At 37.7% G+C, this 26,943-nt stretch overlaps 1 protein-coding gene across 7 annotated transcripts in view; it reads left to right on the plus strand.

Moving 5' to 3' along the window:
• COL14A1 (collagen type XIV alpha 1 chain) overlaps positions 1-26,943 on the plus strand; it is a 113,359-nt gene that overhangs the window by 33,003 nt on the left and 53,413 nt on the right. For 5 of the 7 annotated variants that reach the window (XM_085053474.1, XM_085053477.1, XM_085053476.1 and 2 more), the window contains exons 6-19: positions 1,853-2,008; positions 2,654-2,773; positions 4,124-4,288; positions 4,677-4,838; positions 6,154-6,302; positions 7,243-7,372; positions 11,084-11,229; positions 12,559-12,688; positions 15,847-15,986; positions 17,612-17,738; positions 18,431-18,570; positions 21,608-21,740; positions 22,882-22,953; positions 23,684-23,835. In XM_085053474.1, the coding sequence (XP_084909600.1) occupies positions 1,853-2,008; positions 2,654-2,773; positions 4,124-4,288; positions 4,677-4,838; positions 6,154-6,302; positions 7,243-7,372; positions 11,084-11,229; positions 12,559-12,688; positions 15,847-15,986; positions 17,612-17,738; positions 18,431-18,570; positions 21,608-21,740; positions 22,882-22,953; positions 23,684-23,835 (1,922 nt within the window). The remainder of the gene's footprint in view (positions 1-1,852; positions 2,009-2,653; positions 2,774-4,123; positions 4,289-4,676; positions 4,839-6,153; positions 6,303-7,242; positions 7,373-11,083; positions 11,230-12,558; positions 12,689-15,846; positions 15,987-17,611; positions 17,739-18,430; positions 18,571-21,607; positions 21,741-22,881; positions 22,954-23,683; positions 23,836-26,943) is intronic. The other 2 variants (XM_085053475.1, XM_085053473.1) reach the window with 1 other exon arrangement.

Below are 26,943 nucleotides of genomic sequence, written 5' to 3' on the forward strand. Positions count from 1 at the left end.
GTGTTGCCAATTCAAATAGTGTTGTCTTGTACTGTAAAAGCTAAAATAAAATATTTGCTTTGGCATCTTTGTAAGTGGAATTTTTGTCATGTGTTTAGAACTTATTCTGCACTGCTAGCTGCACGTAGGAAATGTTCCCTGTTCTTCTAAAAACATTTGTTGTACACGTTTAAGACATTAACTGTAACTTTATGGATTGGGTTTAATGCTCAGTGGATTTACACTACAGTATGAATCTAACCCTTAATAATTACCAATTGAACTCCTTCTGCACATCAGATTGCTTTTGCCTGTGAGATTATAATTTTGTATTTAATGAAAAGTTTGTATTTAATAGTATGTTGTAAAAGTTTTAAGTCACTAACCTTGTGGTTTATTTCCTCTGTGTATCAGGAGAGCTTCTTGGGAGCTAATGGAAGCACCTTTTACATAATTTCTCACAGAATTACTTCTTTTATTTGCTGAACATCTCTGCTCAATTCAGTTTATTTCTGGCAGTGTACTTGGTGATTCCAGTTAGTACCATTTTAGGTGTCAATATTCTTTGTGAACTAACTTATATAGTGAATCCTGACAAAAATGATGATAAAATTTGGGCTGCAGCTGAATTCACTAATCTGTGTTTATTTTTTCATGTATTCAGGGACATGATTTTCATCCCTAAATGGTTTGTGATGCATCATACCTTTTCTGCTAAACCTGCTTTTCTTTGTCTTTCCTACCTTCCTCGTTATTCTATAGTCAATCTGGTGGGGAGTTTGTTATTTTTGTACTTCCAACATGCGCTCTCACTTCTTATACCTGTGTAACATCATTCCTTTGTTTGCCTCCCTACAGTATGAGTCCACTGTTTCAGCAACTTTAGTTTTACAGTCACACATCCACTTCTGTGGAATTTGACAATTCTGTCTGAGGTCCAGAAAATCTTTTCTGTTCCTTTACTTCCCTTCCTGATATTTTCTTGCACTGAATGTGGCACTTCTGTTTAGGCTTCTCAGTTGGCTTATTGTGCAATTTTTATCTAATCTCTATTTTCATTTCCACTGATTTCCTACTTAAACCTTAGAGACCATTAATATGTATTTCTGCTAATTCTCATCAGATCTTTTCTGTTGGTGTTTTCTTTTAATGCTCTTTTGTGTTTTCCATATATCTGTAAGACTAAAGCTTCATTCTCATGCTAGTTCTCATAGAGACTCTGAATTTGAATCTGAGGTCTTTGCATTTTACCTCTGCTTATTGAGAGCCTCCTACTTAGGTTTAATGCAGCATATTCAATTGACCTTCAGTTTTGCTCGACTCCCAGGGGTGACATTCACTTCTAATGTTACAAGTCTACAGTGGTGCCTAGTGGTTTTCTAAAGGGCTTTTGAGATGTATAGAAACACCTGGTTTTCTCTGTTGACTGTAAAAGGGGCCTTGAAACTGTTTTCTGTGTCTGCATCTCTAGGTAGCTCTCTCTGCATTGTCTGTGCCTAAGGCTAAGTGTCATGAACTGTGTACTGGGACCGAAATTGTATATGTACATTGGGAATGAAAATGAACTGTTGGTTTGGTTGTGCTCTATGGCAGTTAATTTTTTCTTTCTCAAGTATTTTTAGAAGGATGATTTCTTTTCATAGGTTTCCCAAAAGTAGTTTTGAACACCTTAATGAAAGAACTGAAGTAGGTAATGGCCAGACTATTCTATAACTGAATTTAGAACAAACACGTTCAGTCATTTTGCTTATTCTTCACTTTGACCATGGAAGAAAGCTTTAACTATTAAGCTTGGTGGGAGCAAGGCATATGTTTATTGAGTTACAATTTTATTGTTGAATTAATAATATTGTTTAATTTTAATGATTTACAGGAAGCCTGTTTACCTGTAAAACTCCAGCAATTGCAGATATTGTGATACTAGTAGATGGTTCTTGGAGTATTGGCAGATTCAATTTCAGGCTTGTTCGACTGTTCCTGGAAAACCTGGTTTCTGCTTTCAATGTGGGATCTGAGAAAACAAGAGTAGGTAAGGTGCTGCACTTTTCCCCTAATATTTCGGTAGCAACGTAAAATGTTATAATTTCAGGATAGTTAACAGTTTAATGCTACTATTTTTGTGCAAGATTCATCCTAATCTGGAACTAGCACTTGTATTATCTGACTAATGCTGCTGGAATGTTTGTAGTATGAACTCCTTACAGTTTACTGTGATCCTTAACCTACGTAAACTCAAATGCAATGTCAGTGGAAAAATAAGAACAGTGGAAACAGTCTCACTGATTTCAGTAAGCATTAGCCTCAAACACTTGCATTTTAATTTTTGGAGGCAGAACGTGCCAATGGATGGCTTTTCTTGTGCTTTAAACTGGCTGAAATGTTGTATTTCTGATCTGCTAATGTTCAAAAGTACATTAAGTAAAATTGTTCTTAAAAAAATTCTTGAAATGTTAATAACTCTGAACAGGTTGTGTATTTGTTTGCTTTTCATTAAATTAGCACTTGAGCAAAAGTTTTTTTGAAAGTTGAGGAGCTGTCACCCAGACCAACTTCATACTATTTTTTTGTTGTCAACCAATGCAGTTTTTCTAGTATAGTAGCAAAGCTACTTACAGTAATCTAATTGTGGTAAGGTATTGGTGACCAGGTACATAATTAATTTCTGCTTCTTTAGGTCTTGCACAATACAGTGGTGATCCCCGAATTGAGTGGCACTTGAATGCCTATGGCACCAAGGAGGCTGTTTTGGATGCAGTCCGTAATCTGCCGTACAAGGGAGGGAATACATTAACAGGTACTGTGGATGTTTTAGCTTTTGCCTTTTATTAGAAAACATATTCTCCTGTACAGACTAAGACGTGTTAGTGCTTATTATGAAGGGTACAAAAGATAGGGGTTTTGCAGCTTGCCAATGTCTTTATCCAGAGTCAGTGAAGTTTTTTCTGAAGTGCTTCCCCATTGACTTCGCTGGGAATCAGAACAGGACCCACAAAACAAAGTGTACGTAACTCTGTGCTGGAAGGAAAATCTTTTACCTGCTAGGAAGAAAATGCAAAATCCATTTATAATGTTCGTGCACAGAGCTTTGTTCTGGAGAAGGAAAGAATGCTGTTTCAATATTTGACAACTGGTAATGCTAACTTTATAAATGACCAGCTGGGGCTTTTAGAGTTCCATTGACCTCTTCTTAGCTAGAGAACTGAAGCCCCAGAGACAGTTTGTGATGGATAAAGGGGGGATGCCTGACAACCTGGGAAAAATACAGTCTCTAAATACAATTCCAGTGTCATCAAAGCAGCAGTTAGTAATGTTGGAATGATATATCCAAAGACCCAGACATGGCTTTAAGTAAATTGCTGCCTTTTTTTTCCCTGGCAGGTAAGGAATAGGAAAAACAATGAAAACCAGCCTTTATTTTGGTAGAAGGAATGATTGCAGTGGGACAAAGAACAGAAGACTCTAGTATGATTCTAGGAAAGAGATTACTGGGTGGTAGGAAGTAGTAAATTACCATGATTATTTTATGTGGATGTTAGAAGAAAACGAGTTAGAAACATTTGCTGTGGGAGACTTCAAAGAGTTTTCAAATAGGATCTCCTTGTGTTGTATAAGTTTGTCCTGGAGCTGTTGTTCTTCACTCCCTTTAAATAATTAGCATTTATTAAAATCAGATTCTCCCTAAGATTAAATAAACCTTTTTTCCAGCTTGTAAATCAGAAAGAATAAACAAACAAAAGTGAGAATATCTGTAGCATGGGAATTTACTAAGCTATCCAGAGCATGTGCTTTCATATAAGCAATGCATGTAGAAAGAGAGGGAACTTCCTGTTCTAACTTGATACAACTTCGTAGAGTAAGGAAAAAAAGATGATGCGTTTGCAGGAAGATGAATTTAGGTTTTCTTAGCCAGTTTAAAATACATTGATTGATAAAAAGGTTGCTAAAATGAATTTCAGCTTCTCTGTAGTTTAGGCTGCTTATTGGAATTTAATTTTTCTGTAAATAAATTCTAGTTTGATGCTTATTCTTCATCAAAATGTTTCTCAGAGTTTTTAAATTGAATAGGAAAACAAACACAGTGACATTGGCAAAATTAATGGACATTTTCCTCTTTAAAAGTATTTTAAAATGTTTTCTCTTTTAGGTCTTGCCTTAACTTACATTTTGGAAAACAGCTTTAAGCCTGAAGCAGGTGCAAGACCTGGAGTATCTAAAATTGGGATACTAATCACTGATGGGAAGTCCCAAGATGATGTTATCCCTCCTGCTAAAAACCTACGAGATGCTGGCATTGAGCTGTTTGCTATTGGTGTGTATTCTGCCATATCCATGTATTCTGTCCCATTGTACTCTGGTGTATTTGTATCTGTTGCTCTTTATACTAAGGAAGAGTTCTTTTCTGCCTGTATCCAGTAAGAATCATCATTAATTTGTATAAACATTTCTTATAACATTGCTGCTATAACTGGAATTTAGAAGTGTACATGGATGCTGCATTTTCATGAGACAGCTGAAAAGATGCCACTTAAACTGGCAGAAATGAACATCTGGAATTGACGTCTTAAAACCAGAGCAATTTGTAGTTGGTCATTAAAAAAATAGAATTGGATATTAGTAATTTTCTATGAATCCTTGCGTATAGAAGATTTGTTCTTTCTCATTGAAAATATTTTCTTTATTTTTCTTTCCAAAAACAGGTGTAAAGAATGCAGATATAAATGAACTCAAAGAGATTGCCTCTGAACCTGACAGCACACACGTCTACAACGTGGCTGACTTTAACTTCATGCATACCATTGTTGAAGGTCTTACCAGAACAGTGTGCTCGCGAGTAGAGGAACAGGAAAAGGAAATCAAAGGTGAACAGAAAGAAAATTTAATGTAACTTATGCTGAACTAAGAGCTACAATCAAATACCTACAGTTCTAGGCTGGCTTCTGGCACTAGACTGATGCTATATATTGTTTTGCTTGCAAGCCAGTACATTGCCAGGAAAGTTGTCTTCCTAATTATGTTTTCTTCTCGCTTAGATATCTCTGATCTTTTGCTCTCTGTCTTTAGTAGTGGTAAATATTATGGTATTTGCTAGTAGAAAAAAATTAAAAAGCATACATTCATTCTGCTGTAACTATTTCCAAGTGACGGGTAAGGAAATTTTTTGTAATACAGAGTTTTGGGGATGAATTAGTTTAACAGCTGCACGTGGAATTGTTGTGTTCATGCTGTGCTTTCCATCTCCTAACTTAATGTTTTTATTGTCTCATAAGTACTCAAAAGTTTCAACTATTTAGATTGTTTTGTCCCTCCCTATTAATGGATTTTTTTCTCTTTAATACACACAAAAAATCCCCTTGTTGCATGAGAAAAGATGGCAGTGAAGAAATTTGTTCTTATATGAAAAAGCCTCCTCTGACTACAATTTTTTTTGCTTTTCTGAACAAAAGTATTGGTGATGAAAAAATTTTGCAGTTTGCCAGAGAAACAGTCCTACCTGAGGCCTTTGTTTCTGAAAGGCTTCAGTGAATTTTGTTTCTGTTGCTTGGTTTGTGATTCCTTAATATCACAGAAATGCTGAGTGATTCTCTCTCTCTTTCATATATATATGGATATATGGAAGATTATATATATTCAATATAATATATAGATATATGTAATATATATCAGCAAGGAAGGCTCTCTAGAGTGAAAGAGAATGGAAAAACCATGGATAGATGAGAAATCTTTGTGGAAAAGACTGATTGCCAGAGAAGATGACTGTTCACTGTGTCTCTTCAATGGGTTGACAGGCAGTATCAGTTTCCAACCTGCTGAGGAGCACAGGAGATCACAGCTGTATATGTACTTGTACGTTTTTCATGACTGGGAAGAAAGCAACCTTAAAAAAAAAACAACAGAAAGGTCTGGGAACAGTGATGGGAGGAAAGTCAGGAAGGCTTAGTGTCGTATTTTTGTCTTTTTCATATAAAGGTTTATGAATGACCAGGGAGGTTTAGTCCCAGTGAAACTCCATGTGCAGTACTCATTATTACTTCTTTGTTTCCTTTGAAAATAACCTAAATAAGTGTGCAGTGGCCATTTGATTTTCTGATGAGGAACAATATTTAGAACTTCAACAAATAAACCAAGTAACTATTATGCAGAAGGGAATAAAAAATGGTATTGTCTCCAACCTAGGAACAATTGCTTCTCTTGGGACTCCTTCGGATTTGGTGACATCGGAGGTAACAGCTAGAGGATTCCGGGTTAGCTGGACCCATGCACCAGGCAAAGTGGAAAAATACAGGGTTGTGTACTATCCCACTCGAGGAGGACAGCCCGAAGAGGTAACAGGAGGAAAAGCTGCCCAGAAATTTTTAAGGCAACAGGGGCAACTAACCAGGCAGGAAATCCATGGTCTTCTTTTAAATCCACTTTGAAATTGCTTATGTGGGCTTCAGAAAGTAGATTTGTCGCACTGGATGGTGACAAAGGTCATACAGTAGCCAGGCTACATGTCTTTCATGCAATTTAAACTAAATGTGCTCTAATAATAATAAGCACTTTCAGGGGGTAGGGTTAAATGCATGTATTTCTAATTACACATATGATTACTTGAGACAAATCTATAGACTACCTCTGCACCATTCTGTTCACCAGAACAGGAGAGGTAGGAGTTTATGGTAAGTCAGATTTCAATTCTAAGAAAAAATCATTCATAAAACGAAGATGATATGGGTGTGTATTTTGGGACATCCACAATTGGCCACTGAAAATTTGGAGAGAGTTGTTTATTTGGATAGACTTCAACATTTTGGAGATAGGAAAAATGCAGTGGAACAAGCTTTTGACTTCACTTGACAACTTACCAAATTGAATGGAAAGGATTTAGCTAAGGTTATGTTTTGTTTCCTTTTGTTCTAGAAACTTGTTTAGGATGGATATGTATTGCTGTAATTTTGAAGTACTCTGTGTTTATATATGTAGTACTTAAGGAATGTTTATGATACTATATCACAAAGTGCCACATACACACTCTTCAGCTGCATCCCATACATTTCATTTAGCTAAGCCATTGCTTTGTTCTAAATGGCTACTTCTATCAGATCAACATTTTGACTATATATATGGTTGCTGTTTTTTCCAGACATTCCATACAGTATATAAATGAAGCATGAACTGAATTTTGATAGAGTGTAAAAATTGCCTGCAAGAGGGATTGATTGATTTGCCACTAATATAATTTATTTGCTTTATGCATATTTAGCTAAATTTTCTTTTAAACAGGTTGTGGTGGATGGAAGTGTATCAACAGCAGTTCTGAAGAACCTGATGTCTTTAACAGAGTACCAGATAGCTGTTTTTGCTATCTATCCCAATGCTGCCAGTGAGGGCCTCCGTGGAACGGAAACCACACGTGAGTATCCTCAGCATGTTTGTTGCAGATTTGACTGTCTGCATTTAATCAAACTGTGTAGGCATTAGTCTTTGTGAAAAGTAAATACAGAAGGGAGTCCTCTTGAATTTACCTTCTTTTAGTGCCTTTGCCTTAAATTAAATTTTGTTTGAATTAATTCTGGGCTAAGCTCATAAGTCCAAATGCTCTGTGGCTATTTAAACACTGAGAAAGTTTTTTATCTCTGGGTTGAACTTGGAAGTCGGTTGTATTGAACCCTAAACTAGAACATTCCCATGCTTTGGGTGTGGAGCCAAGCTTTATAAACTAGGTTTGTAGCTGAAGATGATCTCATGAATAGAGGATTAGGTAGGACCAGAAATACCTTGTATGATTCCCACCAGTGCCAAAGATTTCAAGGTAACTTCTGTAAGTTTCTTTCTCAATTAATTATTTTCTGCCTGTAAAATTATGTCTTGGGATATTGTAAAACTCAATACATTTACAGTTTTATGTATTTGTGTACAAAGTGCAGTTATTTTTTTAGTAAATATGACAGATATTAGGAATGGAAGTAAAGAGTAACTTCATAGTTCAGACTAGGAGAAAGGAAGTGCAAAAGTGATACATCAGTAGCTGATACCTGCTGAAAGAACAGCACAGCAGGGCTCAAGCAATCTGTAAGATTTCTGCAGTGTTTTGACAGCTTTCTGACCCAAGTGATCAGGGAGCCAGCAAGAGAAGGTGCTCTGCTGTAGATCACAGTTAGAAACAAGGAAGAACTGATGGCAGAGGAGGGTACTAAAGTCACAGGTAGCCTTGGCTCTAGTGGCCAAGTGACCATGGCGGGATTCAGGATTCCAAGAAGAAGGAGGAGCTCAAAAAGCAGGACCATGACAATGGATTTCAGGACTGCAGTCTTCAGTGTCTTCAGATATGTGCTGGGAGGAATATGAAGGGATATGGCTTGATAGCCAATGATCACATCCTACAAGCTCAGGAAGGGTCCCTACTGACAAGTTGGTGATCAGCTGACTGGAGGCTGGCATGGATAATCAAAAAACTTGTAGCAGAACTCAGACATAAAAAGGAAGTGTCTAAGAGGCAAATGACCCAGGAGAAGTGTAGAGCTGCTGTCTGATCTTGCAGGGGTAAGTTTAGGAAAGCCAAGGCCAATTTTGAACTGAATCTGGCAAGCAATGTGAAGAGGAAAACAAATTTAAACATATGCAGTTCAGCAAAGGGAAGTGCAAAGTCCTGCTCCTGGGAAGCAACAAGGCCATGTGTCACTGCACCCTGAGGGGTGACCAGCTGGAAGGCAGCTCTGCAGAGAAGGACTTGGGACTCATGGTAAATCACAAACTGACTGTGAAACAGCAGAGCATCCTTGTCACAAAGAAGGCCAAAAGCCTCCTGGATTGTATTAGAAAATGACTGCCAGAAGGTTTAGAAAGCTGATTTATGCCCTCTGCTCAGGACTTATGAGGCCACACCTGGATGCCTGCTTGGGTTCCCCCAGCATAAGAGAGATGTGGACTTACTGGACTTACTTTCACTTCAGTGAAAGGCTGTAAATACAATTAAGGGCTTGGCACATCTCTCATAAGAGAAGAGTCTGAGACAGCTGAACTTTTCAGCCTGGAGAAGAGAAGGCTCAGGTGATCTTGTCAGTCTGTGAAAATCCCTGATGTGAGGAAATGTAGAAGAGGAGTGAGCCATTTCTCAGTGGTGCTTATTAACAGGACAAGAGCCAATGGGCACAAATTAAAACCCCTTGAAATAAAATACGAACAAAAGAAGACATGGTTTTATTGTAATGGTGGTGAAACACTGGAATAAGTTGTCAAGAGAAGTTGTGAAGTCTGCATCACTGGAAGTATTTCAAGCCCAACTGGACAAGGTTCTGAGCAGCCTGCTTTAGCTGACCCTGATTAAACAGGGAAAGTAATTAGACCAGATGATCTCAAGAGGTGCCTTTCATCCTCGGTGGTTCTTTGATTTTGTGTCAGTGCTAATTTTCTCAATCTGAAGACAAAATAGAATCATATAAAATTATTTTAGACTTTTGTTTTAGTCTCAGTCTCCCAAAATGTCATCTCCAGCCATGCTGTACCCCATGAGACAGTGTTGGGACCTGTTTAATTTATTGAGGCTGAGAGAACAGTCGCATACTGAGCCAACAGGATTGTTTTGTATTGCACCTGGTATTCCTTTGAAGTCACCCAGTCAAGTTCTGACAGAGCCCAGCCCTGCTGGCTTTCAGAGATCTGATCAGATCACACCCCAAGGTCATGCAGCATCAAGCATTTTATACAGCTGTCTTTGATAGTGTGTTGGAAGCAATAGTCTGACATGTGCAAGTGTTAATCACTCCATATGCTAAAAATACCTGCAATTTTAAAGTATTTTTAAAATTATTCTAATGGAGAGTTATGGAAAATTGTAGTTTACATTCCTGCCTGTGTGTGAGGTACTGACAGATTAAAATAGTCACCAATTGCATGTGTTTGTATAGAACGCTGAAAATAGTTTACACGTATGTGAAATCTAAACAGATATATGCATATGGTACAGATAAGTAGAAAGTTTAGTGATTTAATAATCACTTCTAACTTAAAATACACATGAAATTCATTCACATTTTAATTTGCTAAAAATACATTTTTACCTGGTTTATTCCAGCTGGTTTTAGTTGTTTTAATTTATCCCTATGCTACCTGAATATTAGGATAGTCTGGTAACTATCCAAGATGCACACCAGTGTTATCTACTAGATATTTATATTTGAGATTCTGAGCTCTTTGGTTGAAAATTCCAGAAGAATACACCATGTTTTATTTCCAGTCACCTCTTTGTCAATTTTTGTATATATTGCCAGAGTATCTACCAGTTCCTGTTGAGAGTTAAAATGCAACTCGTAAGTTAGAGTTAGAGGATACTTTTCCTTTAGATTTTTTAGAATTAAAATAAGGGGAACAGCAGGTGATGGATACTCTCTTTGTGACCCTGGGACAGTTTGAATAGGAATGAGACAATGTGGTACAAAATGCCTTCAGGATATCTCAATGTGTAGCTCCTTGCTGTAGGTATCAGAGGTGTGAGTGGAGCTCTGAGCAAGGAGACTGATGTGTGTTTGAAAATGTTCATGGGTACTTTCTCCCTATAAATTAGAGGAATTATGAGAATTCATGGGAATATAAATCTATACAGAACAAGGATAAGATTTAAATAGGATAGAGGTAGGTTGTAAAAAGCTTTGGAAGGATAGATGGGTAACCTGGAAGTGGAAATCTAAAGAGAAGCCAGTTTGGACAGTCTGGTCTTCAACAGGTGACAGTTTACAGCCAAAGTATTTTGATGTGTGCAGTGTGCTCATCCAGGGTTTTTCCAGGCTGTTGTATCTCATGGCTGTGACATCCACACTCTGCCTTGGGAACTTCTCCCAGAAAGAGCCATCCCTTAAAATTTCTACTGGTTTCTAATAGCAACTGTGCTTAAATGCTTTGTGAGGCATAAATCTGCCCTGGCATTAGAATTGGTTTGGGTCGGCATTTCCTTGTTTCTCTGAGTTCTTCTATGCACCAATTAGATCTTATTTGTAGGATGCAGACAGCACTTACATGCTTGGAGATAGCTATATTCCTTTGTGTTTGCTGGGGTAAAATAAGCTGTTTGAATAATAGCTGGTTGTTCAAGTGAGATGACTGAAGTGCCTCTCTTGTTCCGCTGCAGTTGCATTGCCCATGGCGTCGGATCTGCAGCTGTACGATGTGTCCCAGAGCAGCATGAGGGTCAGGTGGAGTGGAGTACCAGGTGCCACAGGTTACATGATCCTTTATGCTCCCCTCACAGAAGGACTGGCAGCAGATGAGAAGGAGGTGATGTATTGTGCCTTCATTTTAATTGCAGTTATGAAAAATGTCAGTCTTTCAAAGAATAAACTAGTACCTAAACTAGTACATGTCCTTTAATCTCCAATGTGATCAGCAAATACTTGGGTTGTTTCCATGACTTCATCAAGTATTCATAGCCTATGTGTCACAGGCTATGAATAAAGTGCAAGTGCCAGTTGGTTATTTTTATGTCATTGTCATAAAAATGCAACAACTTCAACTGAATTTAAGTTACTCTTTTGAAATTTTATGTAAGGCAATACTGTATCATATAGTAAACACTAGAAGAAAAAATAAAGTAAAACTAAGATATCTCCTATGTGTGCTATCAGAACAATGTGAAGGTTAGCCTTTGTTCTTATCAGGGCCTTTAAATGTAAGTAAAATTTGTAGGTCTAAAAGGAAACCCTAATTGATTTTCTTTTAGTTCTATTCAACCTTTGTTTTAAACTTGAAAATAATGTCTTTCATCTAATGTGAAGACATTCTTTAAAAGGAAAAGAAGGTGAGGCAAGGTAAAGTCCAGTCTTTTGTCATTAACACAGTAAAACCACGTTGCTAGCATATTTCCAGTGGAACTTCTGGTCTAGGATTTAAAAGTTCTTATGCTCAAGTTTCTATACGTACAGTTAAGGTTACGTGCAACATCTGCGTTCAAGCAAGATCACTATAAAGCATGCAGGGGCATGTGAACTTGTGCAGAGGGCATGAAGCTACTGAAAACCAGCACAGACTTGTGCTCTCTTCTAAAACAGTGGCTGTGAGCATGTAATTCTGTTAAAAATGGGGCCTCCCTGACAACCGGCTGGTTCGGGAGGACTGAGTTTTACCCCGAAGAAATAAATAAAGTCCATGTTAATGTGACTCTCCATGAATAGGTAGAGGAGGAAAATGATACAAATGGCAACAAATCTGAGCCTCAGTGTGCATAGAAATCAACTCCTCCAATGAGTCCTTGTGATTTTCAGATGTGTGACTGAAGATGAATGAAAGCATAGATGGGAATGGGAGTAACAAAATGTAGACTGGAAAAGGCCTTAGTAGCTGCTCATTCTGGAGAAGAATATTTTGTCATTGTTAATGTGATAAGTCACTTTTAAAGTCTCTTACCTGTGTGTTGGCTTTTGGCTTTTTGAAAATTTAAATCTTTTAATTATTTTGCAAAATCCCAAAATCTCAGCCAAAGCACTGCAGGCACAGTGTTAGACAAATGCTCAGCAGAACATCTGATCCTATATCTAATTTCAGCTGTTTATTCCTCATTATGAGCTAATTCAGAAATAATGTGTCTTTTTTTATTCATGGTGTTTTTAGATAAAAATTGGGGAAACCTCAACAGATCTTGAACTGGATGGACTGTTGCCAAATACAGAATATACAGTCACAGTTTATGCCATGTTTGGAGAAGAAGCTAGTGATCCCCTCACAGGACAAGAAACTACATGTGGGTAGCACAAATCTATATTGACTTCAATGTTATAAAAACTTCAGAATGGTCTTTGCGCATACTAGAGCAGGCATCTGATTATCTGATTTGAGCAATTAGGCAAGCTCTTTACTGTACTTAAGTTTCTCACTGTGTATACTTAATTTACAGAGGCTGAGGATTTGTACAAAACAGCTTGTTTTTGCAGCAGGACTGTGATCTTGTCACTTTTGTTGGAAGTGGTACTATGGATGCCTCTGTTGATTTGGTGAAATTACTGACAGTTTTCTGAACTTTCTGAAAGTGAATGAAGGTCACCACAAAGACCTAAATTGATCCTGCTCTGTTTAGCCTCCTCTAGCTAGAAAACCAGGTGTGTGAGCCTGCTCAAATGGAGAAAGTCATTCCTTTGGCTCAGTAGTAGTACAGACAGAAAAGAAGCAAAGAGAAGATTTCTGTCCAACCCCTGCTGTCTAACATCTGGTAAACGAAGGGTTGGAAAGCACTTGTGCACTCATGATAGATGGTGTGTTTTCAATAAATGGCAAGAACTTTGCCAACTAAATTCTGTCCTCTGCAAACTGTACACAGACTGTATGTCAGCTCTCTAAATAGCCCCAGCATTTGGAAGACAAAGGAATTGAAAATAAGTAATTGTGCTTCTGGGACATTTCTGGGGCTGCATTCAGTGACATCTCTATTGCTCCCAGCAGGGGAGTGAGTGAATCCTCTTGTTTTGTGCTCCTGGCATGAGCAACCCGGTCGGGGTGAAAGTGACGTACATTTAATAAAAGAGAGAAGTTCAGGCATGCAAATGCTAGGAGAAAGCAAGCCCAGAGCAGTTCCTTGTAAGGTCAGCAAGCAGTGGTGGAAGAAGCTCTAGGGACAGTGTTTGCTGGGTCTTCTGTAGGAGGGCAGTTGTAGACAGATGAGTTCCAATAGCAAACTAGTGCAACCTGGCTGTGTTTGTCTACTTGAAATAAGTGTAGAAGATTCCCAACAAAGCTTATCAAACCTTTGGCTCTTTATCCCTCCCTCTCTTTCTCTGTCTCTTTATGCCTCACTCCTCATCTTGCACAGCCCCATGCCCGTATCCCCCACCCTGGCCTTTGGTCAATATCTACCCAGTATCAGATTTTCCTTTCTCCTGAACAGTAGCTTACGTAGTTTATGACTGTGCCAGCTTCAATTCGTTTCATACCATATGATCTTGGAGACTGCACAGCTCTAAACCTGGCTAACACATTGGATGGAAGATCACATACAAATTCCAGATACATTGGCACAAGCTGAGGTTTCATGACCACTGTCTGATCACCGAAGCTTGTAACATATGTTAGCCAGCCCATCATCACTGCTGCTGCTACTAGGCCAGAATAAAAAAAGAAACCCTAACTTCTCTGCAACTTTCATTTATGTTTAGGATGACACATTGCAGCCATCTCTGGTCTTTAGGACTGTAATATGAAAGAAGATTGATTCTGTCATATACAACTATTCAAATAAGCCCTCTGCTAGCAGGCTTTGATGATTCAGGCAGTGGGGCAGTCCGGGAGGAAGAAAGCTCCTGGTGATCATGCCTGTCCCACGTTGTCTGTGTTCAACAATAATGTCTTACCTGTCCAGAATCTGATTTCTTTTTCTTTTTTTCTTTCAGTATGATTATTTCTGGCTTACAATTAATGAATAGGCTACCTAGTATTTTCTTCCTGGAGCATATATCTGCCTGAAGAGTGATCTGCCAAATTTGCTGTAGTATTAGGTGTAGTATCTGATAATTTGTGTTTACTAAGTAATATTCTACACACTGAATCATCTTGGTTACTGTAGCAAAACCTCCCCTATGCCAAACAGAGACGTGATCAGCAAGCTCATTTTAGGGTGTAGTTTCATTCTGGGGCCAGGATTCATCCAAGGCTCACTGTAAATATCACGTGAGTTTGGCACCAGGACTGCCTGTCTGGTCGAGAGCAATGTTGTTAGGAGGTTGGTTCCAAACGGAGAGAGCTGAGACTGACGCGTTTCATTGTATGACCTGGATGGTGGAATGAAGTGCATTCCACAACTGACAGAAAGTAGAAAGGAAAGCCAGCACGTGATACTCCCTTCACCAGACTCAGAGGAAAATACTGAATGCCAGAATGTGTGGCAAACCCATCTACTACAGCTCCAATGTGTTCCCGTCGTCTTTTCTCAGAGCCAAGTTGACTTCACTGTTCCTAAGCTGGTTGCAGATTCTGGATCAATAAATGGCCTGGCTAAAGATCTCACACAATATATGAGACCTTTAAAATCTTTGCTTTTTCCCATGTGCTCTTGTGTGAGGGAAGCAGCTTCTGAAGTGCTGATATTTATTTGTCCACGTGGACTGGTGAGGAGTGTGTGTGTGAAGGCAGGCTGGATAGAGAAAGGTTTTATAATTCAGACGAAAGTAGCAGATGTTGGACTAATACAGAACCTACTGCTGAGAGTAACAGACAGCACAAATTGCTTTCTGTGGTGTGACAGAAAAGTGGATGCAACCTGAGACTCTCTCTTGCATGACCTCATTTTCCTTCAGCTCGTGACAGTCAAGGAATATATAGTATAAAAATGTGGCTTTAGCTGGGGTTGTTGTTGGGAAACAGCTTAGGTTTCCTGACAGAAAGGTTAGGCAGAGGTAAAAAAAATAGCATTTTTGGAGATCTTCTAAGCTATTTATGCTTTTTGGATGAACTTACCCTTTTGTCAGGGGCTTTTAAGATTCAAAACATTTTTTGCCAAAATTCTACTGTAATGAAGTATTTTTGCTGGGATTCACGTGAAAACCAAATGCATATAGTATAAAGATCTATCTGGCTTAAATTATTTCACAAATACAAAAACAAATTTATTGTAAGTATTGTGTAGGCTAGATCTTGCCATGATATCTGCAATGAACAATATCATAATTAACTTCTTTTTCAGTATCAGTTGAGATGCATTTAGCAAATCTGAAAGTTCTGTTTCAGTAAAGAGCTAAACCCTTTTACCTGCCTTTAAGTACTTTTGTAGTTCCATTGATGTAGGTCTTTGAATAGAAATATTGGTGATAGAAATTTTTGAATGGAAAATATACTATTTATTTTTAAGACATGAAAAATTTCACAGCTAAAACCTGGGATCACTTTCATGTTTTTATTTCTTTTCTTTTCAAGTGCCTCTAAGTCCACCAGCAAACTTGAAATTTTCTGATGTTGGGCACAATAGTGCTAAGCTGACATGGGATCCTGCTTCCAAAAATGTAAATGGCTATCGCATCATGCACGTTAAAACAGATGGAACAGAAACCAATGAGGTAAATTATTAGCTCTGCTTTTCCATTAATCAGTCTCAAACATCCCCAAACTTCTGTGATTATTAGGGGTGATGTTTATAAACAAAACCTACTTTGCAAGCTGTAACAAAAGATTTGTGAGAGGATTCTGGAAGTTGGTGTAAATAAGAGTTTGCTTAATGTTGGATGTATGTGTATATGGGGGACAACACTGTGAAGAGTCATTGCTGGGGCACATAAACTGAAGGAAACAACTCCAGGGAACAGTGGTTTGCTAGGAGCTGGATCCTGACTCAGTGTATAGTATTTATATTTATTTATTCTTGATTCTGTTCAGATAAAAAGAGTTTTGATGTATCACATATCATGGACTCAAGCTCGTTCAAAAAGTCTATCTGAAGGCTCTGTCACATTTTCTCAACATTTATTGCTTTAAGTATGTATTGAGAACTCTCTTCCTAGAAATAGGATTTGGCTTGAACAGAGGGCTAAGGCCATAACAAGATGTTCTAACTTAGACTCTTGCATTTAATAATATGCAATATTTAGTTATGCCTTCTTAATGAGGGTTCTTTATAATACCTTTTAGCAGGTGATAGCAAAATGGATGGAACGACTCATACAGAAATATTAATACAGAATTTTTTAAAAACACAAAAAAAAAATTGCAGTAAGTGGGTTTGATTATTTAAACAGTCCAGATCCTTGAGGAAATAAGTTGTCGTGGGTAACTTGGCCCTCAAAAAAAAGAAGTTTTTAATGGTGGTTATCTGTAATTATGCTTCTTCTGGGACATATATGGCCTTTCATCTTTATAAAGTAGAATATTTGAATTGAACCTGAAGAAACCATTCCCAGGTTTGGAAGGGCGTATACATGTACAATGTTTTGATTCTTTTCTCTCTGCTAGGTCCCTTAAAATTTAAATTAGAAATCATATGACCTCTTCCTATTGATTACCCTTAATATAGATAATATGCCTGCCTGTACTCATCACAGTGGTATTTGAACATCTCAGGCTTGTGGTAATATACTTTGTAATGTGAGTGAATATTCAGTTCACTTTTCCTTTGTCTGCTCAAAGAACAGGTGGCATGTTTTTGTTTGCTCTGCACTGGTAGCATTTTCCCTGCGGTGCTGAGCTAACGTGACACTGAATGGTTGGATTGATAAACTGTTTATACAGCTTTGAGTTTTATGTGCCTGGCAAAGTCACTTAACTGCAGCCTGGAGAGAGACCAGAAGAAACTCTCATGTGTCTCTTGACAAATGTTAAACATAAGGGTTTATGCAGTGGTTGTCCATGATAAAGGGGTTGGATTTAATAGCCCAAAAAGCTCTTTCCTCTTCAGGGTTCCTGAACATACAGTGCTGATGTTATGTGGAGAGCTGGTCTTAACAAGGCTGAATTCTCCTTTTCCATGGTTTACCATAAGTGCAAAATTCTCCTTTTTTGTAGTTTGCCTATTTTAACTGATTTTGTCAGCTTTTATGGACCTGAGTTTATACTTGCTTATAGTTTCACTGAATTTCTCTACTAATTGCATGACATTCTCTTTCTGTATCGTCATTATTACCCAGAAGAATTTCAGTCACTGATAATGTATTGTCTGGTCAATATCTACTGCAAATTATGCTTTCTCTAGGTGGAAGTTGGTCGTGTTTCAACCCATACTCTGAAAAGTTTGGCACCCCTTACCGAGTATACTGTCGCTATTTTCTCCCAGTATGATGAAGGGCAATCTGAACCACTTACTGGCAGCTTTACCACAAGTAAGTACAGCCGAACTTCTGAAGGCTTTCCAAGAAGAAATTTTATACTTTCTTACGTTACTGGAAAGTAAGATTAGTTACAGCAAATGTCTCTAGCTGTGAATTCAGATATATAGAATGCTTTCTGTTATTTTCATTCGTGTTTTTGGCTTCTTCGCTCCCTTACTGTGGGGCCAATTGCCTCTTTGCTCATATGAGTAATCTCTTGACATCATGAAAACATCTCCACAGCTTTCTGAAGCATTATTCAGTGTGATGGCATTTGTATCCCCAGATGAAGTGTGATGAGTTTTGACTCATACATTTAACCAGTGAACTATCCAGGCACTAGGGGCTAGAGCCTTTTATACATACAGGGGAACTATATCGGAAGGAGAAAATACAAGACATTCAAAGTTCCTGTAGTTTGTTTAACACAGTTATAGTGCACAGAGCTCTGAGCAAAGAAGATGGACTTAGGGTTGCATGCAGCTCCTTCAGCCTGTCCAGTTAGAATAAAGAGTTTATACCCCTCCTTGAACTGTAGAACTACTTCCCTAAATACAAATTAGTGGGCAGAGAATTCTGTAGTGCCTTTGTTGTTACACTGTTTTAACAAACCGCAAGTAAAATGGTGTGTGCCTAATGTTGCCCTCTATGTAAGTCTCAGAGAATAATTTACTGTCACTTTTCTTGTGTGTAATATTTTCCAGAAAGAGTTCCAGCTCCCCAGCACTTGGAAATTGATGAAGCATCAACAGATAGTTTCAGAGTCAGCTGGAAGCCTACCTCATCAGATATTGCTTTTTACAGATTGGCATGGATTCCTTTGGATGGGGGGGAGTCTGAGGAGGTAAATTGCCTTGACATTCTGAGGGGTTGAAAAGGAAGAGAGAATTCCATTCTGAGGACACTTGATGCTGCAACTTCTGCTAATTAAATATAACCAATTGACTTACAGAAAAATCTGCCCCACTGCAAAGCTCTCTAAACAAAAATCAAACCAATATTCCAGTTTTGTTTTGAAGAGAAAGTGAGGAAAGAAGAGATATTTTGTGAATAATCAATCTAATCTGTATTGTGCCAACAGCTATAGAACTAGCATTGTTGTTTGGTGCCATTTCAGTTCTAGAGGTTTATGTTCTTCACTTTGATGTGAAGATGATGATGATGGTAGCTGAGCCAGAGTAGCTACATCCTCACATAAAGCTCCAAATTTGTCTAATGTACTGGCCACAGTAAAATGCCTCTGAAGCCTTGGTTATGTAACACTACAAAGGGAAAAGTTTACATGTAGTAAATTTAGTAGATAGTTCATTTAATCCTCTTCATGTTTTTTCTCTTTTTCCCCCTCATGCTGTATTTTTTGCATGAAGCCCTTGTACATCTTGTCCATAGTACCATTTTCATCACTCTGAATTTTTAAATTATTTTTCACCCCTTAAGCTTTTCCTTTTAAATTTTCTTTTTCCAAGTATAAAAAGACAGACGCTTTCTCTCCCTTTCCCAAATTTTCATAGTCTGTCTCATTTCCTCTTTCTATTTCCTTCTCTATTAACTCATTATTTTGGCTTCTTTTGGCTTCTCAATCTTTAGTGACTCTGAAACATCTTGCTCTCTTGGCATCAGCAGAGTGTGGAGAGGCCACATCTGCAAACTTCTTATCTGGGTACAGAACTCAGGGACAGATGACATTTCCCACCTGGCCCTAGGTTTCATGCATAATTTTGTCATCCATTAGGGCAGAAAGCAGTCATTTTATCTTAGGTTGTATGTAATTTTTTCTGTAAATATAGCTTAGCCTGATTCTTTTCTTCCCTTTCACCTAGTGAGAGGTAAGTCTCAAGAAAGAGAGAAATTAAAGGAGTGAGCAGGGAAAAGAAGGAGTTGGCAGATGAGTGAGTGGACACAAGTCATCTGCGCTTTCTTCTGCAGTAGATGAACTGATTTGTTTCTGTTTAAGTTCCAGTGAGTAGCTGCCAGAAAAAGCCTTTAAATCACTTTTTAAAGTGAGATTTGAGGTATCTGTATTCTTTCAGTGTAAGAATAAATTACCAAGGAATGTTTGAACTGCTAAGGTTCTACTTGTTCATTGTATTCACTAAGAACTGCTGGAGGCCCTAATATTTTAGAGTGTTGAAATATTAAAAATGCCCAAGCTGGTTTCTTGTTCTCCTTGCATGACCTCTCTAATGAGGTCAGGCCTGGGATAGCACAATACCTCCAGGCTGTTGCCTCTTTAAGCTTCTTTCCCAGCTAAGTGATCAGTCATGCAGAGAAAGGACATGCACTCCCTCTGTCTTTCTCCCAAGACCCAACTTGCCAAGTAGCTGAGTAGGGTCAGGGGATGGTGGTTAATTACACACCTCCCATCTCACTTCACCCACCCTGGCAATGGGTGAGGAGCGTTCAGTTGGGTGTTAGCACTAAAAAGCCAGAATAAATGTAAGAGTGACCTTTTATTTCTAGGTTACAGTAGAGAATGCATGCTGTTGTGCTCATGTGCTTGTTGCTGTTACTTGTCCTGCCCTCTTGGAAGTTCAGCACTTTCTCTTGGTTTTTTGTAGGCTACATTAGCAGGGAGGGGAGGCTGACGGAAGTGATGCTTCAGAAAATATGCCAAAGTTCCTTGTGAGACAGTAATTACGCACAGATATTTTATAATGATTAGATACACAACTAGAGGCACTGGGAAATTGAAAAGGAAGGCATTTCATTTATGTACTTAGTATACAGCTAGATTCGCTCAAAGCTTGTTCCTGGAGTTTTCCCAAGAAAATTTGTGCCAGAAAGTGTGCAGCATGGGATGACTGATTCATTACTTGATAGTCGTAGAAGGCATGGCCCCAATTCATTTTTTCTGCTTTTGTTTTTTGTATCTAAGTTCAGAAGGTCTGTGATTGTGTTATAGGTCCCTTTTTCCCAGGACCAACTCAGGAAATCTCCTGTGGTATTTAAAAGAATGAAGTGTGATTCACTGTTTCTGCTAACCTCTCTGGCAGATTTTACACAGGACATATCTATTGTTTGATTTCCATTATAAGTCTAACTTTGATATTGTGTGTACAGTGACCACCTTTAAAAGCCTGTCAGTGTTAACCTAGAGAAAGGTTGTTTTATGATAGTGTCTGCCTGTGTAACCTGAAAAGTATTCTCAAAACTGGTCAGCCCATTTCACCAGAATTACTGCTCAGGCTCCTATGTCTTCTGTTTTATAGTCCCTTTCATTCCAGTGCCTCCCCATCGGGTTATCCCTTCCAATAAAATAAATGAAACACACAAAAATCTGAAGTAAAACTTGCTTACAGTTCACATTGCACATGCGAATCTTCTGCTGCTGTCATAGGTAGAAATGAGGAAAATTATTATTTAAAATTTCACACCTTATAGCAAACTGATCATCAGCACATCTTCTTCTAATCCTCAAGTCTGAAGCAAGTGATCTTCCAAGTTGCATTTAGAAGTGTGGAGCCATAACTGAGATTATAGTTGTGGTATAGAAACAGCCTTTTGTAAGGCAGGGGAGATACTGAATACATTTGTCATAACAGTGTTTGAATGGTAGAAATATGAATGAAAGTTAATCTATCTTGTTATGTCTTATCGATAAATGTTTTGAATTGTAGTGATTTTTCAAAAAAAAGTATCAGGTCAGCTTTAGCAATTAATTAGTTGTGGGTGGAAGCACAGTACTTCACATTTTAAATATTCTTAAGTGTTTTTTCCAGATGTACTCTATGGTATTAATAAGTTTTTGGGCAGATCTGAATGCAGATTTCATTTATTTTAAAGGAGAATCTATCTTCCTTCTTTCATTTCAGTCAATTGATACTAATTAATCAGATGCAGAATGCAGAACTGATATTCTTTAATCTTGCTGTGTAACTTAGGTTGTCATAAATGGAGATGCAGACAGCCATGTTATAGAGGGTTTGTTGCCTGACACAGAATATGAAGTTTCTCTGCTGGCAGTTTTTGATGATGACAGTGAAAGTGAAGCTGTTGCTATTCTTGGAGCTACAAGTAAGACAAACTCTTGAGTGTTAAGATGTTTAAGTGATTTAAATTTGATGCATATATCCTTTGTATGAGACATAATTCATCCTTGGGTAGCTATAATGAAGAACGTGATGGTTTAGCACCACAGCTTTGCTGACTATTTATTGCTTTTCTTATTTAATACTATGTGGTAGATGGCATTGAATCCACCATCAAAATGGTGGTTTGGCTCACTATCTGAGCTATGGTATTAATAACCTTTGGAGCTGGGTAGATTTTCTTCCATCCTACATTTTAATATTTAGTATTTGAACAGGATTCCTTATGAGAAGATATATCAGATTTAGGAAGGGATCTGTGTTAAATGTTTTAAAGTAAATAATTTAGAGGAATTTTGTTTAAGATGTTTGGCATTTTCAATATACCCTTTTCTTATTTTTGTAACTTATACTCATTAGAGGTAAATTCACTCTTGGCTGAAATAATACACGGGCATCCTGTAACATTGACATGGAAGTAACAAAGATAAAACTTGATAATCATGTTCAGCTTTTTTTATAATTTATTATCAGAACAGTGGCCTGTGTTTCAGGAAGATTGCTCTACTCTCTTTTTGTGGATAATGATTTGGATGAGTAAACAATTATATTTCTTACGTGTAAATTCAAAAATATATTTGTTTTTAAGTAATTTAACTGCAGGCTGAATTCTAAACCTTCTGTTAAGATAAGAAACCCTTACCCATCCAGATGATGCTGATACTGCCCAGTGTTGCTGAGCATACTTTCTATTTTTTTACTTGAGCAGAAGTAAAACACCTTTAAAAAACTTTCAATTTAATTAAACTGACAACCTTAACAAATGGTCAAAGTGGAAGTCTATTGTGCATAGTTCAGCCAGAAATCTGTGAAAATATATGCATTCTTATTTAATTATGCAGTTTCTAATTATTTCTTATCTGCAGATCTAAGTGCTAATCCTGCAAATATAAGTGCCTAAAGTAAATGAAATGAATAATTCCCTTGTAGTCTCTGAAATGTCTGAAGTGTGTGGGATGCTTGTAGGTGTGAGCACATAGTTTCATTGTCATAGTTAAAAATACAAGAAAAACACTCTGTCTTCCATGTCTCCTTGAACTGTGAGTGAGCTGAGTCCTCTTTTTCAGCTGCAAGTGCTACCACAGTACCAACCACGGTGACAACGACCAGTGCCACAACCTCTGAGCCCGCCACGGCAGGTGAGCAGAGCAAATGCCAGAAACAGTTTAAATGCTGAGTGCAAAGCACTAAGGCTCTCCACAGACACCTCTGGGGCTGGGAGCAGAGCTGTGATGCTGCTGAGGAGCTGATGATCCTGAAGGGAAGGGACATCACTGCTGAAATTCCCACTGTCCTGCTCTGCACCCCCTTCTGTGTGTGGCCAACCTCCTGCACGGCATGGATGAGGAGCCAACCCCTGAGACAGGGCAGGGACTCTGAATGATGCCACTGGCATTACTTAGGAGTACAGAGACTAATTTGGGAAATTCACCTTGAGTTTCTCTTTCCCTTTATAAATATGAGCTTGGGACCTCTACGGAATTCTCTTTAGTTTTGAGTGTTCTTTTTCTTTTCCCTGTAATTAGACAAGTGACTTTTAAGGAACAATATTTCTGGAGTATTTTTCTTCTATCGCATTCTATCTTGGATTATTTTAAAGCTCCATAAGCTGAGTGAGATAAAGCAGATGGGATAATATGTGTTAATAGAAGTGTAGGATAACTATTACTTTAATAAGTGCTTACAGTTTTTATATTGTTAAGCCCAAATATGACTGAACTGTATGGTTTTGCCCCACTATGGATCTTCAGAGCCACCATGGCTTCAGTAGAGCTTGCAGCTTCTTGGTGATAATCAGCACAATATAAAAATTATAATAAATCTAAAAATAGAATTGAGAAAATATTAATTAAATATTTCTGGATTTAGTTTTTCGAACAGGAGTCAGAAACCTTGTTATAGATGATGAAACACCCTCAAGTCTGAGGGTGACGTGGGACATTTCCGACCACAGCGTTCAGCAGTTCCGAGTGACCTATCTCACTGCAGAAGGTGGCCGTGCTGAGGAGGCGGTAAGAATGGTCTGTATGGGTTTTCTAATTGGCTTCATAAGCTTGTTTAATAATTGCTAAGACATGATATCTTCTTATATGACAATTTTATTACAATTAGTAAAAGCTCTGTGTTTGATATTGCTGTGAGCTTGAACTTCAAAGTTCTGTTTGTACAGCACCTGCTGCACTGCGGGCAACAGCAGTCAAATGGGAGATCAAGGCCCAGTCACAGAGATGTTTAATGAACTCACAAGATGAGCTGGCTGTCCTCTTTTTCCTGTATTTTTTAAATTCATCCAACTTGGGATTTTTATGTTTTTTAGTTCTGTTTTTTACTCCTAGGCATTTTTCTATCTGAGATTGTGTTTTAATGGCATTTAAATGTTTGTATGGGACAGTCTTAAGTAATTTTTTGTTTTCCCTCGGCAATTTTACTCCTTTCCTAAGTGTTTCATGTTATGCTAAAGCAATGTAATTGGAGTTCAAATGCAGAGTTTTCATACTTCCCAGTCAGCTGAACATGTCACAATAAGGATGGCACTTTTTAATGTAAGTGCCTGAGAATATTTTTTATTCTTTCAATACCACGTGATGATCAAAAAATAGTTGTCCTACACAGAAAAATTTCCAGTCATCAAGATTTTGGAAAATATTTGAAAAAATGAAGAGTACTTCGTGTACTCTTTTGAACATACAGCAAACAAACCAAGACAAACACCCTCCCCCCCATAAAAGAAGCCCGAGCTCCATTATTTTAAGATTTAACTTTTTTCATTTAAGATTATTTTAAATTAATATTTATTTTTTAGATACTTTCATAATTCAGTGAGGCCAAGTGCCTTTTTTTTAAAAATTATTTTTAAATTGGGGAAAACTTAATTTTGCAGTGCTTGGCGTCCACGAAATCTGTTATAAAATTTTGGGATGCCTCCATATAGGTACCTTTAAAAGATTATGTTGTATATTTCAAGGTTATATCCTTAATAATCAGCTCAGAATGCAAAAATCATCCCTATCATTCTCCCTTGGTGTCTGCCACTTGACTCACTTCTTTTCATAGGACAGTTATATCAAAAATATCAGTCACTGTTTCTGATGTCCAACAGCTGACATTTTTAGCCCTAGATCAGAATATTTCAATTAAAAATATTAAAAGGACTTGAATGTACTTTTTTCTAGGAAAATATGAATCTTTCTTTTTCTATTTTAGTTTTGTTCATCTTTTATGAGACACTGCTGGAAACTTACTTTTTAACCATCTTTCAACTATAACCTGAAAATTTATTTTCGGTGTAGTAGTGTCCTTTTGGACTAGGAAACATTCTTTATGAACTTACTTCAATTATATGTTAGTATAGTATATAATACAGTGGAAAACTTGCACAGCATAATGGCACAAATCATACTGTTCTTCTGAGAATAGGCCAAATTTTCTGAAATTCAGATCCCAGATTTACCATTTCAGCTCTCTAGTTCTGTTGGATGGTATAAATGTCATTCTGTTTTAGTATTCAATTAATATTATTTTTAAATGAAATTAAAACTGTAGGAATGGTATTAAAATTGTGGCTATCAGAAGGCTATTAGAGCTGACTCAAAAGCTCATTAAAGAAAATGGTAAAACTGTATGATTAGGTAGGTATCTCGGCTCTATTTCCATAAACTATTTAAGTACACTCTCAAACTTTACTATCTTTGGTCACAATTCAGCATACAGATTAACCACGTTTCGTCTTTGAAATTAATCACACACACAAATACTTCACTGAAAAGGGAATTATGTCAGATTATGCTTAGAATTAAGCATGTTTTAATGGAAGGAATGTATTTTATCATGTGGCTTCAAGCACCTGAGAGGTGCACAACAGATGTCAATAAAACAACACAGATGTTCAATTTTAGGGGAGTGTTTATATGCTTAAGTACCTTTTTTAAGCAGGACCCAAAAGTTTTGTGGAATTTGGGCTTACATGTACTCTAGCGTGACTGTGGTGAATGCTTAAGTTCTTTGGCTCTGATTTCAGTGATATAAGTTTCAGTTACTCCTCCCTTTCCATAAAAATATTAATAAGCTTTGTAATTCTTGATGCAATTGGCTGAAAATCAGGGGCTAGAAAATGTAATAGAATACAGAAGGGTCAAGCTCTAAATTGCATGTATGTTCTTGGGTGTGCTGTACATACTGGAAAGATCACATTTTTTCTCTTCTCTAAAGCCAAAAATGTTTCTCACTGCTGAAAACTCTATTGGTCTGTAGAAGATTATGCACATGTGGCAAGGAGAGATTTCTCAATGTTTGCATCTCCTACTCTAAAAAACAAAAAAAATGGCATGGATTTTTGCAGAAACTTGCCTTGTGTGTTTTGAGTGCATGTGTATGGAAGAGGGACATGGAAATCTTTCATGAACATTTATTAATGGTTTGAGAAGTCCGGTTTTGATCAAAGAATGAAGCACTTTGAGAAGTCTCAACACCTGAATGCACTAGATAAATTTCCTTCTTTGTATCACTTGCCAAAAGTCGAAGTAGTTTGAATGTATCCTGGAGTGTTAAAATTGGTGAGACCTTTCTTGAGCATATGCTTCAAAACTTTGCCATCATCACAGTCATCAGTCTTCTTTGAAACAACAAAACACTTTTATAGACTTATTTTCTGGTTTTCCCCTGTGAGTTTAAAGGGCTTTTGCTTCTCTCAACTTCTTGCCAAATATGTGTAGTTGCTGGCTCAGGTGATAGATTTGCACAATGGACATGGGCCAGGGAATGTCCAAAGTATGATGTTGGACCTTGGGCTTTGCTTCCAACAGCATCACTTCAGAGCACAGATCTCTGCACAGGAAACACAGCACTAGTTTCTGTTTTTCACCATGCCCACACCAGGTGCTGTAAGTGGCTTCCATTCAGGCTGTGGAGGCTCTCTGAGATTAAAATTTTACTGGCAAGTTAAGTGATCGCAAGGCTTTGCTTGGCACTGCTATCACTGCTATTGTGATACTGCTCTGGCTAAAATACAATAATCTATTGAACAGTGTTAGAACTAGCTGCTTAGGGAAACCTTTCACTGTGCTTAATTCGTCGGGTTGAAACATGTATTCTAGAAACAAAAACTGCCCAGAGGAATTTCTCCAGCTGCT

Source organism: Lichenostomus cassidix, chromosome 2 (genome assembly GCF_008360975.1).
Source record: "Lichenostomus cassidix isolate B80296 chromosome 2, HeHo_3.0, whole genome shotgun sequence".
NCBI lineage: Eukaryota > Metazoa > Chordata > Aves > Passeriformes > Meliphagidae > Lichenostomus > Lichenostomus cassidix.